Source organism: Trichosurus vulpecula, chromosome 1 (genome assembly GCF_011100635.1).
Source record: "Trichosurus vulpecula isolate mTriVul1 chromosome 1, mTriVul1.pri, whole genome shotgun sequence".
NCBI classification, from domain to species: Eukaryota; Metazoa; Chordata; class Mammalia; order Diprotodontia; family Phalangeridae; genus Trichosurus; species Trichosurus vulpecula.
Window position 1 is genome coordinate 546424421 of NC_050573.1, and position 20087 is coordinate 546444507.

The window sequence follows — 20087 nt, forward strand, 5'->3', positions numbered from 1 at the left end:
ACAAAGCGCAAACACCATAACTGTCTGCATTCATAGATTACTGAAATCAGCAAAATGCTGGAAGTGATTCTTGAGCCATGGCCCAGCCATTGATGGGTTGAGACTAATTTCTTCAAAGAAACAGACTGTTCATTCTTTAAAGGTGGAGGGCTCTAAGTTTGATGGGGCAGGAGAAATGTATGGAGTTGAGAGGGATGAACCACTACTGAGAGTATGAACAACCAAAGAGATAGGACCATTGGACATGTTCCAGTAGTTTCTTGGGCCCACCTAGATTATAGATTCTTAACTGGGGGTTTTCTTAGGCTCTAATAGTCTGGGAATAAATATAAAGTATGACTTATAAAATCATGTGACTGATTTTAAACATACTTCCTAGCACTTACTTATCCAGTCAAAATTGTTCCTCTAGGTAATTACGCATATGTGCCAGTCATGCTGCCATTGTTGAGAATATTTCTGGAATGACCCTCAGAATAATTATACATATTCTTTTGTCATTAGAGAGTGGATTTAGTTTTTTGAAATCATCCCAAAGTCATTTGAAGTCTAATGAGTAAGATAGTTGCTGGAGCTTGGAAACTTTTTTTTTAAGTTAAAAAAAAAGATGTGAGTACAAAGCCATGAGAATTATTTTCTTGATGTGGCTTGTTAATTGTTTCTAAAAGCAATTCCAAAAGCTGATTTTCCAGAAATGTCTTGGGGAATGTCAGCATCATTGTTTGTGTAGTTACAAGGAAATATCTGATCTGCTGATAACATTATCTTGGCCATCCTCGTTTTCTTGCGTTTATCTTTTCGTAGATAAATGAGGGAAAGACAAATAAATTAATTGCTATTCTTCTTGCCTTTGGCATCATATTTGGAAGGTTCAGGCCCAAGACCCATTCAAAATTATTTAACATTTAACATTTTCGTGATTATGGGGGAGAACTGCTCAGAAATGCTGGTGTTGGAACTCCTTTCACCAATGTAGATTGTAAATGTCTTTGACTTTTTCTCCTCCCCTCCCCTCCCCTCTCCTCCTCCCTCTTCTTCTCCTCCTTCTCCTCTTCCTCCTCCTCCTTGTGCTCTCCTCCTCCTCCTCCTCCTCCTTCTCCTCCTCCTCCTCGTCCTCCTCCTCCTCGTCCTCGTCCTCCTCCTCCTTCTCCTCCTCCTCCTCCTCCTCCTTCTCCCCTTCCTCCTTCTCCTCCTTCTTCTCCTCCTCCTTCTTCTCCTTCTCCTTATCCTTCTCCTTCTCCTCCTCCTCCTCCTCCTCCTCCTCCTCCTCCTCCCCCTCCTCCTCTTTCTCCTCCTCCTCCTCCTCCTCCTCCTCCTCCTCCTCCTCCTCCTCCTCCTCCTCCTCCTCCTTCTTCTTCTTCTTCTTCTTCTTCTTCTTCTTCTTCTTCTTCTTCTTCTTCTTCTTCTTCTTCTTCTTCTTCTTCTTCTTCTTCTTCTTCTTCTTCTTCTTCTTCTTCTTCTTCTTCTTCTTCTTCCTCTCCTCCTCCTCTTCCTTCTCCTCCTTCTCCTCCTCCCCCCCTTCTTCTTCCTCTTCTTCTTCTCCTCTTTCTCTGTGTTGTACATATGGTATCCTCAGTAGGATGTAAACTCCTTGAGGGTGGAGGCATTTCATTTTTTCTCTTTTTGTCCTCAGCCCAGCACAATGTTTACTAAATGCTTTTTTTTTTCAAATGAATGAGTCAATATACCCTAGGATTGCCTGAGGCATATAGAGCATAACTGACTTACCCAGGGTCATATAATACACATCAGAGTCAGGATCTGAAATGAGATCTTTGTGACTCCAAGCACAAACACTTTTCCCACCATGCTGTGCTACCCCTGACATTTGCAGGTTAATATTTATAGCTCACTTTTTAAAAATAATGATTTATGGCTTAAAAAAATCAGCTTTTCTCACAGGTGTCCCTAACTCCACTCAATTCCAGTGCTTTCTCTCTTTTAATTATTTCCTAAAATAGCTTGCTTTGCGTATATTTGTTTGCATGTTGTCTCCCCCATTAGACTATAAGCTCCTTGAGGGCAGAGAGCATCTTTTGCTTTTTTTCAAGTCTCCAGTGCTTAGTAAAATGCCTGGCACATAGTAGGCACTTAATAAATGTTTTGAATTGAAAGAAGTGAGCATCACAAATATTATCTGCCTTATTTTTACAAATGGGGAAACTGAGACTCAGACAAATTAAGTGACAATTAGCATCACAGAATAAGTATCTATTGAATACTCATTGGAAATGGGATGTGATTACAGAGGTTCCATTGATTTTTATGCTATATCACAGTCCTTAGTATTTTTTTCTCCTTATAAAAACCTTAGAAATTATCCCTCAATTAGAAAGCACAAGTATATGACATATATATATATATATATATGTATATATATAGATAGATAGATAGATAGACAGTATTTAGTTTTGTTATATTAGGTTGCCACAGTGATGCAGATGAAAGAGTTGTGGCTTACGAATCAGAAGAGTCAGATTCTAATCCAGACTCTGGCTATGTGATCTTGGGCAAGTGACTTTAACCTCTCTGGGTCTCAGTTTCTTCCCTTGTAAAATGAGTGATTTGGTCTAAATGATCTCTAGGATTGTTTCTAGTTCTAAAGTTTTATGTTTTCGATATACCCTTCTTTGGGCACTTGTAACATCTATTTAGCTTTCTTTTTATTTTCTTCCCCTTCAAAGGTATTCAGGAGTCTCCAGTACCAAATGGCCATTCCCTCCCAGGCAGAGATTTCCTTCGGAAACAGATGCGGGGAGACCTTTTCACCCAGCAGCAATTGGAAGTGTTGGATCGAGTCTTTGAGAGACAACATTATTCTGACATATTTACAACCACTGAGCCCATCAAACCAGAGCAGGTACTATCATTAATTCTCACTGAACTCCATGTGCATCATCATCATCATTATTTTTAAATGTACATATATTCTCTCCTGGTTGCCTATATGCCCTGATTGGGAACTGTCAAGAAATTGCTACTTAAGTTCTCATCACTAGAAGATGGGGAAATGTCTCTGAAAAGTGTTTTCTTTCTCAATTAAATGATGCTCCTAAAAAAGGGAAAATCATTGTTCATGGGGCATGCTGTCTTCTTCCACGTGCTTAGCAGAAGAATTCCTCAGGACTCAGGACTTTGGTTCACTGCTTCCCCTCTTTTTCCAGTGTTACTGAAAGGGAGTGACTGATTTTGCTTCTTGAATTCTTTTGGTATATTTGTTGAGCTGGCTCATGCTGTCTGTGTTCCTGGAGATGAGGAAGTAAAGCTGTCTTGGGCAGTTATGGTATGGGCTATTTGTTTATTTTTACATGCCACATCTTGAGCATCAGAATCCAAGAGTTCAGTTTCTCAGACCCCTACCCGGATTTGTTGCAGAAGTGGATGAGTTAATCCTCTTTGTCAGAACACTAGAAGGGTATTAAGCCAAGCTCTTCTCATTAGTTAGGCTAAATGATCTTCCTGAGCGGTGTTTTTCACAAGAAGTATACTGAAGGGGTGGATAAAATAGGAATGTAAAGATGCTTTTGGTCTGCCTGAGAGGATATCTGGAGTCTGGACAAGGATGAGGGACATATTTGCTTATCAGATGAGAATTATTGATAAATATATGCTAATACCTAATGTTTGTAACATTTCACAGTTTTCAAAGTGTTTCTATATCTAGCATCTCCTTAGATACTCACAACAATGTTGCAAGGCAGTCAGTAAGCATTTATTAAGGACCTACTATGTGTCAGGCACTGTGCTATAGAGATACAAGAAAAGGGAAAAAATAGTTCTAGCTCTCAAGGACCTCACAATCTAATGAGAGAGACAACATTTAAAGAACTATGTGCAAATAAGACATAGAAAAGATAAACTGAAAGTATTCAACATAGGGAAAGCACTGATGTTAAGTGGAATTGGGAAAAGGCTTCTTGTAGAAGGTGGTATTTCAGCTGGGCCATGAAGGAAGCCAGGGAAGCCAGTAGGTGGAGATGAGGAGGGAGAGAATTTCTGGCATAGGGGACGACCAACGAAAATGCCCAGAGTCAAGGAGGCCAGTGTTACTGGGTCACGGAATATATAGAGAGGAGTAAAATGTGAGAAGACTAGAAAGGTAGGATGGGGCCAGGTGACAAGGGGCATTGAATGTCATATAAATATAATTGATCCTGCCGGTGATAGGGATGGAGTTTATTGAATGGGAGTGAGTGACACAGTCAGACTGAAAATTTAGGAAGACTAATTTGACAGCTGAGTGGAAGGTGGACTATAGTGTGGAGAGACCTGTGGCAGGCAGACCAACCAGTAGGCTATTACGATAGTCCAGGCATGAGATGATGAGGGTTTGTACCAAGGAGAAGTGGCAGATTGGCAATTATTTTCCTAATTAGAGATGAGAAAAATGAGGTTCAGGTGGGTTGTCAAACTGCTTAACAAAAGTCAAATGGTTAGTTACCAGCATGACTGGGACTAGATCTCAGGTCTTCCAGCTCCCACCTAGTACAGTACCCTCTACTACACATCTACGCATCTACATTGAATCATGATAGCAATCCCATGTACTTGGCTAGTGCTTACCTTTTCATAGTGCTTTCATTTCTATTGTTGCCTGGTAATTTCTAACCTTATAGTTCAACTTGCAGGAAAAACCAATTGGAAAGGGTCATCTGTGAATCAAAATGGAGATGGGGCCATATCCCTCTCTAGTAAAACCAAAGAGATGTTAAAAATAAGATACAAATGGTACACATTGCAGAGGAAGGTGCAGAGCAAAAGAGAAACTAATGACAATGAAGTCTCTGACATACATAGTTCAAGGAACCATCACATATGGTGGCTCCTTCTACTGTAGCTGATGACAGTTTCTCCTAGCCTTAGGAAATAGTTCCTCAAGTTGCTACGGCCAAAAACATTCATCATGGTGCGGCCAATATACATAGCTAAATTTTGTAACACTTTACACTCAGCCCTCTGGTGGCAAGGTTGTCCTGAGCTAGGCTGGTTCTGAGACATATGTGGTCACCAGATCCATGTTTGAAGCCTTTCCAGCTTGGTAGCATCTGTTGGAGTCGGAATTTTGAGGGTATAGCCTTTGAGGACATAGGGTCACTTCCATGCTATCATCAACATTGATTATGCGCTTTAGTGGAGGAAGCAAGCGCTACAAGAAATGAAAAAAAGAAAAAGAAAACTGTAATAGTGCTGCCTGATGCAACACAGTAAGTACAGAGAGGAATCGCTTCAGTGAAATTCCTATTTCGTCAGGCATGGTGTCTATCATGGAACCTGAATGACCTATACAAGGAATTTAGCAATGATCCACACCAGTAGATCGACTGTGAAGTTTGGATTCAGTCAAAGGGCTACACTTGAGGACCTAGAGGACCACACATGGCCTCAAGGCAGGAAGTTCCCCACCCCTGATCCACACACACACACACACACACCCCATAGGTTCTCAGGAAATAGCTCCAGTTTCTATCACTGAGAGACTGTTTGCTTAAGGAAAAGATATCACTTTGTTCTAATTAAGGATTCATTGATATTTAGCTATGTGTTTTGTTCTAATCGTTCCCATCTTTTCTTTTGGTTTCCATATCTGTTGGGTAATCCCAGTGTCCGGCTAAAAGCAGATCCCTGATTGTCCTGGATTGGTTGGTCTCCTTCACGTCACTGCTGACTCCCCTTGCTGGGTTTTTGGAATTAAAATCCTGGCTTTAATCCCATTGCAATTTAGAAAGCAAGAAGAGAGGGATGTCTATCATTCCTAACTTTGATGAGGAGGGTGATTTTAATACATTATGCCAAGGAAACAGTCTTTCACAGTGTGATAACTATCTTAAACTTCCAGAGGGCTTTGGTTCATTAGTCTTATATTAAAGTGTAGATTGTTTCATCTGCAAAGTGAGCTCTTTAGAGATAAAGAAATCATATATTTTATGAATGACCATTTCTCTGTCTGTGTTCTCCACAGTCACTCATATTTCCATCTATATGAAAATGTAACAGATAAGAGGCTGAAAGTTGGTGTTTGAGTCCATTTGGGGGCAGCTAGGTGGCCTGGTGGATAGGTTCTAGTTTTAGTGTCAGGAAGACCAGATTTTAAATCCTGCCTCAGACATTTGTGAGCTGTATGACCCTGGGCAAGTCACTTAACTGCTGTTCGCCAGTTTCCTTGTCTATAAAAAAGGGATAATAATAGCATCTACCTTGCAGGGTTGCTGTGAGGGTCAACTGTGATAACATAAGTAAAGCACTTGGCAAACCTTTGAGCCATATATAAATGCTAGCTATTACTATAGCTACTATTATTGGAAAGATGCCACATTCTTATTGGACTACTCTGACCTACTTGTACCAACCTATATGCTATTTAATAATAATTCATGTTGCATGGGTTTTCAGTAAGCAGCTTTAGGTCTGTCATTGAGAGGTGGTGTGTCACAGTGGATGGCTAGCTGGTCTGGGGGTCAGGAAGACTTGGATTCGAATCTTGTCTCTGAAACATAGCATGGGGCTATGGACAAGTCACTTAATCTCATAGTGCCCTAGGCAGCTCTCTAAGATTGTAACTAAAAGAGGAGTTGCATTAGTGGAAGGACTTTCCACACTGGGGGCTTCCATTCCAATGTAATCACATATCTGGACCAAAAAAGATATGGATATAAATTTAAGGATACATCAAATAATAACAGCCTTTTAAAAATAATTTTTTTACCTTATATTGGGAATGTTTAGTCTTCAGAGGAAAAGCTTTAGATGGGACACAGTAACTGTGCCCAAATATATAGAAATGAGGATTTGATTTCTGAGTGGCTATAGAACACAGAACTATGAATGGGTGGAAAAGTATAAGGGGACAATTCTAACTGACTGTAAGGATTAGATCAGAGATGTTCAAAACAGCAATGGCGTCCCTCCACAGGTCACAGGTGACTTGCTCCTGGAGGTTTTCCAGCAGAGGTGAGATGGCTATTTTTTTGGAGATGTCATGGGATGTTCAGGGAGCTGAACCTTTTTTTTTGTTTGTTTGTTTGTTTTTTTGGAGGGGGGAAGGCAGGGCAATTGGGGTTAAGTGAATTGCCCAAGGTCACACAGCTAGTAAGTGTATCAGGTGTCTGAGGGCATATTTGAACTCAGGTCCTCCAGAGTCCAGGGCCGGTGCTCTACTCACTGCGCCTCCTAGCTGCCCCTAGGGAACTTAATCACTTCTGCGTTTCCTTCCAACTCTTAGATTCTATGATTTAGTGGAAGAATTATCATGTAGACTGCCTCACTTCCTGCTTATCACCTCCCTGTGAATATTTAAGGCAAATACAGTTAGCTCCATTTTACTGAATAGGGAAATGGAGGAACAGGTAATTTGGTTTATCTCAGCAAAAGGTTAGACTTCCTTGACTTCTATTCCGGTAGAATTTCTTTCTCCCTTCTCTATAGTACTCAGGGGCAGTTGGATGGCACAGTGGTTAGAATGCTGGGCCTGGAGTCAGGAAGACTCTTTGAGAGCTCAAATCTGGCCTCAGATACTTACTAGCTGTGTGAGCCCAGGCAAGTCACTTAAGTCTGTTTGCCTTAGTTCTCTCATCTATAAAATAAACTGGAGAAGGAAATGACAAACCACTCCAGTATGTCTGCCAAGAAAATCCCAAATAGGGTCACGAAGAGTTGGACGCAACTGAAAATGACTTGACAGCAATAGCACTTATTCCTTTCCTAGAGCAAGTATAAATTGTGAGGAGCATCCTTGATTGGTCCATTGGAATCAAGGGGCCAAACGGTCAGCATGAGGAGAGAGGATCTTTGCAGTACAGCACATAGAGAGGGAGAGCATGCCACTGAGATCATCCTTAGGAGTTAAGAAGAATCAGGCCCTGCTAGGAAGTTGATCACAGAAAGAGTCCTAACTGGATTTTAGTAGATAGAAATATAGGTGAAGGACCAGTGAAAAGATTGGTCTTTGCAATAGGTGGCGCAGTGGATCGAGCACTGGGCCTGGACTCGGGAAGTCCTGAGTTCAAATCCAGCCTTAGACACTTACTGGCTGTCTGACTCTGGGAACAAATCATTTAACCTCTATTTAGCTCCATTTTCTGAAATGAGGATAATAATAGCACCTTTCTCTCAGATTGTTGTGAGTATCATACAGTTCTTTGAGGAGCTCCTAACATAATGCCTGGCACATAGTAGGCACTCCATAAATGGTTGTTCTCTTTTCACCTCTAATTTACAAATCCTGCCCTGGAAAGATGGTCCTGAGTCTATATAAATGTTTCATACTAGAAATTCTCTTGATTCCTTGCTTTTTTCTAAAACCATCCCTTCCTAGAGAATTGCAGTAGACTGTACTGAGCTTCCCAAGCAGAACCTTGTTACGAATTCATTTCTACACCTTCAGCCTTAAAAAACATTATTCTCCTTTATTGACCATTTTTCTGGCCTTCCATGTGAGTTTCTAAAAGTATAATCTTTGGAATTTATAAAGAAAGAGCCAACAAAGGTTCTCGCCTACTGGACCATGGCTAATCTGACAGAAGTATCATTTCTTTACCTTCGTTCTGAGGAATGACATTCATTCATTCAATCATTGGAATTGTTAGTTCAGTGAATACTATGGAGTGCAAAGCAAAGACTGGAGTGCAAAGGAAGACTGGAGGATATGTAAAGACAAATATATGCAAAGATAAATAAGACAGTTTCCTACCCTCAAAGTGCTTATAATCTAGTAGGGGAGATATATAAACAATATAAACACAAAACAACTCAGAGTATAAGCACAAAATAAGAGTATGCTATGACATCCAATTGGAGAAACCTACTTGTAATTTTTAAAAGTTTTGGAACAATGAGTAAGTGAGAAAGAACTCAGATATTGCTAAAGGGTTATTAACGACTCAGGTTCTAGCCTGAAATCTTAGGTTTGGTTGGGACCATGTTTTGAAAAACCTCACACCATTTTTCCCACAGAGCAACATAAGATGGGTAACTTCTTTAACATCTCTAGTAGATTTCAGAGAACGCTAGTATAGTGTGTATAGTATTGTCCTTGGAGTAAATCAATTGGTCAATTAACAAATCAATCAACATGAGCATTTAAGTGCCTACTATGTGCCAGCCACTATTCTAGGCATTGGGGATATTGGGCAAAGAAATCAGTGGTACCTGCATTGCATGGGAGTCATGCCTATAGTAATAAGAATAGCTCATATTTACATAGTGATTTAAGTGAACTAAGTGTGTAAAACACATTGTCTCATTGGTTCTTGTCAATGATTCTCTCAGGTGGGTGCTGTTATTACCCCACTTTACAGAGGAGAAAATAGGCTCACAGTGGTTAAGGAATTTTCTTAGGATCACACAGCTAGTAAGTGTTTAAGGTCAGCCTCAAACCCAGTTCTTCTTGACTCTAAATCTGGCACTGGCATCATTCTATCCAAGTAAATGAAGCAGTATTTATGTTGCCATAAAAAAAATACTTGTTACAAATATTGGGCCATTTGTCAGCTACAAGCAAGTGTTTTTCCATTATCTGTAGGTATTCTTAAATGGTAGGTTGACCAACCTCTCCCCACTAGTTTGTCACCAAAAAAACTTTCGTTAGAGATCCATGGTTAATTTTTTATGATCTGTGAGAAATGTATCTTTCAGGAGTCAGTAGATAAGCCACCAGATTTGCTAGAGAACAGGTACCATAGAATTCAGAGCTTGGAGGGACCCAAGGAAAAAAATGCAGTCCAACAACCTCATTTGCGGGGCCCAGAGAGGAGATGTGGAGCCATTGCAAACATGGTGCAGTTAGAGCTTTGACCCAGGTCACCAGTGTGGGGAAGATGCTGCCTTCCTGGGCACTTTGGAGTGAGGCCTCTGTTGGCCCACGCCGATGCCTGGTACAACTTCGCCGGGCCTATCTCTTGGGGCCTGTGAAGATACGGTCTGAGCTTTAAAGTAATGACAACAGTAATACTAGCATTTATTTAGAGCTTTAAGGTTTGTGAAGTGTTTTAGAAATAGGGAAAGGCAGGGGAAGGGAAAAAGCATTGATTAAGTATCTACTATGTGCCAAGTACTGTGCTAGGTACTTCACGGCTGTTATTCCATCTCCCCAACCATCCCATGAGGTAAGTCCTATGATTATCCTCATTTTATAGATGAGGAAACTGGGGAAGATGAAGTTAAATGACTTGTCCGGGGTCACATTGCTGGTGAATGTCTGAGGTTGGATTTGAACTCAGGTCTTCCTGACGCCAGGCCTAGTTTTTAGTGTTGTAGCTGCCTACAGTAGAGGTGTCACACACGCTTCGCTCCCCCCAAGATTAAAATATAATTGGGAAATATCTTACAAAAGAAATAAAAATGTAATTTGTTGTTTGGTCATTTCAGTGGTGTCTAGCTCTTTGTGACTCCTTTCAGAATTTTCTTGGCAGAGATACTGGAGTGGTTTGCCATTTCCTTCTTCTGCTCATTGGCTTAATGCAAGCAGGGTTAAGTGACTTGCCCAGGGTCACAAGCTAGTAAGCATCTGAGGCTGGATTTGAACTCAGGAAGATGAGTCTTCCTGGCTGTCAGCCCCATACCCTATCTCCCGTGACACCTAGCTGGCCTCAAAATACAATAACACATAAATGATGCTAAGTTTTGGTTTTCTAAGTCAATATGCTGCCTAGCTATTTCTGTTTGAATTTGTCAGCGCTGGCTCATAGGATGGGTTGCTCCTTCTTCTGCACCTATCTCTGGTCAAACTACCCTCTGCTGCTACTAACTCTGCCCTCCTCCTCTCCCTTCCCCCTCCATCTCCTTCTAGCTCAGTTGGACTTGCCCCAGACACCAGAGTTTCTAGTTGTGGTTCTGGGGAAGTGACTTGCCCAAGGACACACAGACATCAAGGAACAGAATCAGGATTCAAATCCAGGGGCTCTGACTCCAAATGCAGTATTCTCTCCATTCTTCCTATCAAACTACCTCCCTTGAACTAAGTCCATGCTCAGCAATCAGTCTGATCACCCCTGAAGACATTACACTTTGTTAAGATTTCCACAATATCCTTCCAAATGAGGCAGATGGTCAGGCACAGAGTTTGGGCCCGAGACTGAACTCTAAGCAGCAAAATGACTGACTCAGCATTTTCCAGTTAATCTGATTCACCTTCTTGTAATGTGCAGTAATTAGGAGAGATGAAAGGTGAGGAGGAGCTAGAGGATCACTGTATGCACATGGGCACTGGACTATGAATGACATACCCTTGTTTCCTGCTAGGCAATAACTTTTGACAAATGATAGCTTTGACAATATGGCTGTATTATTTGAAGGGGAAAAGATATTCAAGGGTATTCAAGGGGAGTCTGACTCACAATTAATCCCTTTGAATCTTGAAAGATGGATATTCAGAAGTGGCAATTTGTCCGTACCATATCTGCCTTGTAGCTCAAAAAGGGATGTATGTTTGCATGTAGGCATGCATGCCTGTATCTTTTGTTGTTGTTCAGCTGTGTACAACTCTCTGTGACTCCAGTTAGGTTTTCTTGACAAAGATACTAGGATGGTTTGCTGTTTTCTTCTCTAGCTCATTTTACAGTTGAGGGAACTGAGGCAAATAGGGTTAAGTGACTTGCCCAGGGTCACACAGCTAGTAAGTGTCTGAGGCCAGATTTGAACTCAGGAAGATGGGTCATCCTCCAGACCCAGCGCTCTATCCACTGGTAGTGGATGACCTAGTTGTCCATGCCTGTATCTACCTATCTAGCAATCTACTGGGGTGAACCTGTGGAGTGGACTCCTTGTGTGGAAACTCTATCTTGTGATTCATGTGTAACCTCATAGGATCATAGAACTTATATCTAGATAGGGCCTCCCAGGACATCTTGTCCAGACCCCTAATTTTATAGATGAGGAAACTGAGGCTCAGAGAAATGATTCAATTTAAAATAATGTGCCCATTTTAAATGATTACCCATTACATGGGTAGAAAGTAGCAGAACTGGCATTCCTACTTGGGTCCAAAAGTTACCTGGGACACCGAGAGGTTAAGTGACTTGCTTGCCCCTGGTCACACAGCTAGTATGTGCAGGAGAATTGTGAAGCTCAAATGGGACAACGGTTGGAAATCATTTTGCAAACCTTATAGCTTTAAATAAATGACAGTTGTTATCATTCTAATCCTACAATCACCAGTCCACTGATGACTTTATTTACTGCATTCCTATTGAGCTCAAGCAATGCTTACAGGGCAATCCAGGGGTGTGCTGGTAAAATGTTTAACAGCTGGGTTCTTTGGAATGTATGCATACATACTTTTAAGTTTTAATCTGCATTATTAACAATTTCTTGAGTCTAGACAATCAATGAAACAATAAATCGAGCCTTGATTTTGTAGTTCCTGTTAGAGCTGACTCTGGCACTCCCTCAGTATGTGTCAGAGGGAGTCTTAAATCCTGGTCCTCCTGCCTCCAAGGCTGTGTCTTTATCCACTATGTTGTGCAAGAGGAAGTATGAATAATTGTCAAACTGACAGTATAATGTCCTTTGTGATGATTGACATGATTTTTGGCCTTATTTCTCTCTCCCCTCCCAAATTTCTTGGCTGCTTGACTGAATTAGCCACTGGCTTGGGTGCTTGCTGATACAGCATGGCACCTAAGAATACTGCTACACTCTATACACCCTGAGCAGTCATATCCAAGCATATATATGTATATATACATATATATATATGCACATATATATATATATATATACACATACCTACCTTGTCCTATCAGAAATAAGAACTTTAATAAAATAATCCAGCCTCATACTTGTTCAGCACCCCTTTATTATCATTACCACATTTCCATTACACCCAATATACAGTTCTGGCTTCTGAACATTACCTTGTGGGTTCGGATCTATACGCTCTGAGAACAAAAGAGAGATAATTGAATGGGACATATGAGGATACATGAGGTAGGAGTTAATGGAGACATATTCTCAAGGAAATTAAGTATTTCCTTTAAAATATTATTGAAAAAGCAATTCCTTTTTTCCTATGTATGAGGTAGGTACAAATAACCTTGGGGGAGGATATTTTTTTAAAGGAGAGAGCGGTTATTAATACTATTACTTCTGTTGTTTTTAAACAGCAGAAGCTGTTTGAGTAAAACTCCCTTTGATTCTGTCTGTAGTTTTATTGGTGGAAGCAAAAAAACCTCCTAAATCCAGCCCAAGAAAGCCCATCAACAGAGAAAATCCTTCCCATATTTACTCTCAGTAGACTATTAAACAACACCAGGCGATTAATTTGGCTTTTGAGTCTTCTCTAAAGCCCATAAAAGCGCACAGTTGTCAAATGGAGTTCATTTTAATTTCCTTTCAATCACAGTAAATTATTCAGGTGATAAATCAGCTGGGGCAGCCTCCTGGCTGTAATAGAAACCCTAATTCCTGGCTAATTATCCAGCCCATTGCTGCCAACAGATCAATACCACCACAAAATGGAAAGGGCTAAGGGCCTGCAGTTGGGCAGGGAGACAGAGAGACAGCTGGGAATAGTAACATGCAGATGACCTCCCTTGAAGTTCAAAGGTCACAGGAGGTTAAACTGGGAGAAAGCTTGTGCCCCTTTGGAGAAGGAAAATAAAAAAAGGAAAAGCTTCCAACTTTCCTAAGCTATTTTTTTTTAAAAATTGTAGTATTTTCTCCAGGTGAGTTGAGCATCATCGATAGCATGCCAAATTCCAGCATCATGTCCTTCTGTATTTCCAGTGCAGGAGATAACTCAGTTGTGCTAGGACAAAATGGAAATAATACGACAAAACAGAACAGGACAAAACTTCAAAACTTGGTTCAATTCAGTTTCAGTGCACAAATATTTATTAAGTACCAAGTATCTGCAGCCTTGGGGTAAGGGTATGTGTGTGGGAGTGGTGGTGGAGAGGATGGGTAGGAAGGATGGGCAGACAGAGGTATGGACTTTGAACCAGGACACCTCGGCTTGAATCTTTCCTCTTACCTTTACTAGCTTTGTGATCATGGACAGAGCCCTTAACCTCTTCAAGACTCAGTCTCCTTGTCTGGAAAATGGAAATAATAAGACACGTGGTACCCGCTTCATAGGGTTATTGAGAAGCTCATACTTTGAAAACTTCAAAATACTCAACAAACATTAGTTATTATTTCAGGTACTGTGCCAGACCTGGTAATATATTCTGATGAGATATGGTATGGCTGCTGTCCTTGGTTCTCAAAGAGGACCAAAAATGACATCGCTATGTTGGGGTCCAACTGTGGCCGATCAGACCAATATGGTCTCGGAATGGTCTACCAAGGGTCCAATGCGGGGGGTGGGGGTGGGGTGAAGAACAGGTATGCAAGAGCCCAGGTGTCAGGAGGTGATGCAGTGGATAGAACACTGAACCAGGAAGCAATGGAGACATGAGTTCAGATACTTAACTAGCTGCGTGACCCTGGGCAAACCACTTAAGCTCTGTTTGCCTCAGTTTCCTCTTCTGAAAATGAGGATAATAATAATAACACTTACCTGCCAGGGTTGTTGTGAGGATAAAATGAGATTTTTGCATACTATTTTGAAAATCTTAAAACACTATATAAATATTATTATTATTACTTATATTTCAGAGGGAAATATATATTAAGTGAGATGCAGGCAGTGTTATAGGAAATTTGAGGAGGGAAAGGCCACTTTCAGTCGTAGGAGGGAGGGAGCATCAAGGAATGGTTCGAAGGTCTTGAAGAAAGGCAGCATAGAGCTTATGTTCAAACTTGGTCTGTGTTCAAATTCTATCTGTGGTACTTTTTGTGGGACCTTGGTTAATTCATCTGTAAACTGAGGACTTTATGGTTTCTGAAATCCATTCCAACTCTGAGTCTGTAATCCTATGAACAGGTGGAAGAAGGTGAGAACACATGTCACAACATTCCACATTTGTATATTTCTTTTATATAGGGACTAGACTTGTGATTTCTATCACTTCTGAGAATTCCTGGGTGAGGTTGCTCCCTCTCCCAATACAAGTTGGAACCTTTTCTGCCATTTATAATTGTAGAGAACAGACTAGATCAGTGGTATCAAAATAAAATGAAACGGGGGCCACTAATCCACATATAATCCCTGTGGGCTGCGTATTGATTTAGAATACCACTTCTTCTTGTTGTTCAGTTTTTTCAGTTGTGTCCGACTCTTTGTGACCCCATTTGGGGTTTTCTTGGCAAAGATACTAGAGTGGTTTGTCATTTCCTTCTCCAGTTCAATTTATAGATAAAGAAACTGAGGCAAACTAGATGAAGTGACTTGCCCAGAGTCACACAGCTAGGAAGTGTCTGAGCCCAGATTTGAACTCAGGAAGATGAGTCTTTGTGACACCAGGTCCAGCACTGTATCTGCTACATCACCTAACTGTCCCTAGAAAACCACACACGTTTACGTATTTCTTTTTTTTTTTAGTACATCAATACATTAAAATCAGATAGGGGCTGCATTTTAATCTGGTTCAGGGCACACTTGGGAGTGTTCAGTGGGCAGCATGTTTGGTACAACATTCCCAAGAGTGTTTAGAGCCCTGAAAATTTAAATAAGGATTCAGTAACTCAATCAGGGTCACACAATCAGGTTATGTCAGAGGTGGGACTTAAGCCCAGGTCTTCCTGACTTTGTTTATTCACTCTTCCACACTGTCATAGTGGTAATAAACAGCGAATAGTAATGGATCCTAGATTTAAATGGTGTTTATGGTTTTGGAGAGAAGGGATCAGGAGTTATTATGAAGGGATTTTTGTCTGTGGTTCTAAACTTGGATGCTAAAATTACTTCTAAACTATTAACACTTTGTCTCTATAGTCCCTTCCCCAACCATCATTTCTAAGTTTGCAAAAACTCACCCCAGGCAGGTGAAATTGTTACTGTTTGTTCTTGGATTTCTTGAGTCCCGAGATGTATTCTCTCCTTTCTGGGGGGCACTCAGTTTCATTAGCTGCGGACCCAACTTCCAGACTTTGGGGGATTGTTGCTTGCCAGTGGGGAGGACATTTCCTGACAGAGCTAGAACGTGTGGCCCAATTATTTTTAGAGCCCTTGGAAACAGCACTGTAATGTTATCATGGCTCAGTCGGAGTCAATAATTTCAGCCATCATTGTCTCAAATGAACAAAATGACTTTTGGTCGATACCAGCCAGCCACAAAAATAACTTGTGATCTTTACTGTAGCAAAGCACACTGGGCATTATTTATACATAGTCTATTAGAACAGGGCACTTAGTGTTTAATCCTCATTGGCTTAAATTAGCAACTGAAGGATCTGTACTGGCAATTCCTTCCTCTAACGGAAACAACACCCTTATCCTATAGCATATGTTATTGTAGAATCATGGGCCATAAGGGATAGAGCACTGGCCTTGGAGTTTGAAAACCTGGGTTCCATTCCTTTCCTCAGACGCGTATTGGCTGTATGACCTTGGGCGAGTTACTCTAAGTCCTTGTTCCACTGGCTCAGCACAGTCTGGGCTGCCCATCACGTTGTTTTGATGGCCCAAGGCCCCATCAGATAGATGGGAACCCACATGGAGCTCATTCATGCAGAAAGGTAGGCTGTACACATTGCTCATTAGTCATCAGCCTTTGTCACCTCCAATAGCACCTCTCCTAGCACCAAATTGGAGATTTTACCTCCTTGCCGCTGGACTCTAGGAAAACTTCAAGGTTACAACATCCGTGACCCCAAAATGTGAAAGTTGGCTTTGTGGGGTCTGACTAGATCAGAGTCCTAAATGACTCCAAGACCCCAAAGCCAAGCAATGACTAAGCCCCAGAAAGTGGGTGGTAGGAAAGGGGGACTGTCAGGAAGCATGGAAGGGAGTAGGGGATGCTACCGCTATGGCTATACTTAAACAAAAACATAACAACTCCACCCTGCCAAAGAAACCACAACAAACTGTGGGATGGAGAGAGCTGGAGGAATGGAAAGAAATTAAAGCCCAGCTGCCAGGCGTTCTCCCTTACCCTCCTTTCACTCAGTTTCTTCATCTGTAAAATGGAGACAATAAAAACATCTATCTCATAATGTTGTGAGGATCAGGTAAGATGATGTACTTCGAGGGCTTTGTGAAATCTCTAAGTGCTCTATCGATGTTGGCTACTTGACATTAGAGATCTGACAGCCTCGCTTTGGCTCATAAGTTAGGTAACAACAAAGCATCGTCATTTAGGAGGTAAGCTTATACGTTTTCTATGAAAATTTTGGGGGAACCTCGCTCAACTGTAAAATAAAGAGGCTGGGTTAGATTATACCTAAGGGACTCTATAGCTTTGACTCTCCATGACCCCATGATTCTAAATATGAATCCATTTTTGGATATTGTCCTTCTTCCTCCATACCCATGTTCCTATTCCCAGGATTGGAACCTTTCTTTTTTAACAAAGAAAAACGGTTAAGCAAAAACAATCAGTATCATTACTGTCTGATAATAGGTCAAAGTTCCCTGCCTCCCTACCAAGAGGAGGGGGAAGCATATTTCATCATTTGTTTTTTTTCAATTATTAAAAGTTTGGCAAGACTCTCCCTCTCCCTCTCTCTCTCTCTCTCTCTCTCTCTCCCTCCCCTTCTGTCTCTGTAAGGTAATCAATTAATCAATAAACACTTATTAAGCACCTACTATGTGCCAGGAACTGTGCTAAGCTCTGGTGATACAAAAAGAGACAGAAGACAGTCCCTACCCTTGAGGAACTTGAGAAGACAACATGCAAACAAATATATACAAAGCAAGCTATATACTGGATAAATAGGAGATAATAAACAGAGGCAAGGCACTGGACTTAAGAGGGGTTGGGGAAGACTTCCTGTAGAAGATGGGATTTTAGTTAGGCCTTAAAGGAAGCCAGGGAGGTCAAGAAGCTCAGAGCTTGTTTACAATCCTTTCTCCTGACCCTGAGTATCCACTTTTGGGGACAAGCGAATTTAGTGCACATGCAATTATAAGAAAAATAGTGAATTTCCCAAGAGTTGGCTGCCTCTTTGGGTGGCATGTCATGCTGGTTAATGTCAGGAGCCTATGTTTGCAATGTTCTTCAACAAGAGATCAGGACACATGGCATTAAATGAATGAACGATTGAGCATAATTTCATGTAAGTCTTTCCATGCTTCTCTGTATTCATCATGTGCTTTATTTATTGAGACAATCCTTTACATTTTTGTACAACAATTTGTTTAGCCATTCCTTAGTTGATGGACATCTTTGTTTCCAGTTCTTTGCAACCACAAAAAAGTTCTGCTATCAATAATTTGGTGTATAAAGGACATTTCTTTTTATCAGTGACCTCCATGGGGGATATACCTAACTAAAGCTATGGATATTTTAACTATTTTATTGCTTAATTTCCATTTGTTTTCCAGAATAATTGTACTAATTCACAGCTCCACCAACAATGTATTAGTGTATCTGTCTTTACACAACCTCTCCAACACTGACTATTCCCATCTTTTTATCCTCTTTGACAATTTGCTGGGTATGGTGTGAAAAATCAAGATTGTTTTGATTTGCATTTCTTTTATTGCTAGTGATTTAGTGCATTCTTTCATATGGTTGTTAACATTTTGCAATTCTTTTGAGAACTTCAATCATTTTATTACTAGGGAAAATACCTTATTTTTATTGATAACTTTTTTATGTTACATTTATTTTCAAATATACTCAGGGAGTCAATTTTTTGTAACAAAAATTTAAAAAGATAGAGAATAAAATAATTCAAGTAAAACCAACCAGCATATGAACTGTGTTTAAGAGCATTTCTAATATTTCACATCTATGGTCCCTACCTCTGCAATGAAGGGATGGAGGTGTATTTGATTGTATTTGATTGTACTTGATTGGCCCTGATAATTATACAGAGTTTGACATTTTTTTTTGTTCTTTCTATTAACATTGCTGCAGTCAGTGTAAAACATTGTTTTCCTGGTTCTGATTACTTCATTCTGTATCGGTTCATATAAGTCTTTCTGTCCTTCTCTGAATTATTATTACTATTTTTAAGACTGAGTCTCCCAATTTCACTCAGGCTAGAAATCCATGGACTCATGGGTCTGATTCCCCTACTGATAGGAATGGGAACTTTTATCTCAATCGTTTCTGACCTGTGGCTAATTTGTCTCACCTTAGGCAATCTGGTAGCCCTTCTGCTCCTTGGGCCTCGTCATTTTAATGCCCAGCTTAGTTTGTACCCCCAATCTACATTGCCTACTTCAGTTTAGAATTTCTGAGCTCAAGAGATCTGTCAGTCTCAGCCACCTTTATATCTGGGATTATAAGCATGTACCACCATGCCTCACTTCTCTGAATTCTTCAAATTCACCATTTGTTACAATGCAGTAAAATCCTAATAGATCCATGTAGCCTTTCCCCAACTGATAGAAATTTTGCTTCTGAGTTCTTCTTAGATGCCATTTTAAAAAAAGATAAACTGAGTACAAAGAGAAGTGAGTTATCCAAGGGTACATTGTGTCAGTCAGGCGTTCAGACTCCCAATCCAGGATGCCATGTTTGCTTTGCTGTTTCAACCTTTCTTCTCTCTCTCTCTCTCTCTCTCTCTCTCTCTCTCTCTCTCTCTCTCTCTCTCTCTCTCACACTCTCTCTCTCTCTCTCTCCTTTTCCATTCCCACTCACTCTCCATCCCCAACCCTTGAGTACCCAGACAGAAAACAGAAGTTCATATCATAGAGGTGTTTATTGATCCTTCTCTATGTCTTGGATATAAAACCAAACAGTAAGAATTTATGGGATAATATTATATCATATGGCATGGCTCCACAGTTTTATAGCAGAATGTTGACAGTGGGTTGGGGGAGGCAGTGACATTAGATATGTTTTATAGTTTGTTTATTATTATTTTGGGATATATCTGGGGGCTCGTGTTAGGGACAGGGATTAGAAAGATCTGGATGGATAGAATTTTAGCGGCAGGGAAGTTTGGAGAGTTGACAGGCTCCAAAATTCCAATTGGAATGTTGGTGTGGTGGATTTGTGGCATGGTGGTGTGTAAATGCATTGGAACTCTGCAGAACCAGCACTTTCTGAGGCTGTCAGGACCGTTGTTATTTTCCTTGCTAAAGAATACAAAAAGTA

General features: G+C 40.7%; 1 protein-coding gene across 1 annotated transcript in view; it reads left to right on the forward strand.

The window, feature by feature from the left end:
• Nucleotides 1–20087, forward strand: part of PAX5 (paired box 5) — a 326813-nt gene that overhangs the window by 90744 nt on the left and 215982 nt on the right. The window contains exon 6 of the mRNA XM_036765702.1: nucleotides 2685–2860. Within this exon, the coding sequence (XP_036621597.1) occupies nucleotides 2685–2860 (176 nt within the window). The remainder of the gene's footprint in view (nucleotides 1–2684; nucleotides 2861–20087) is intronic.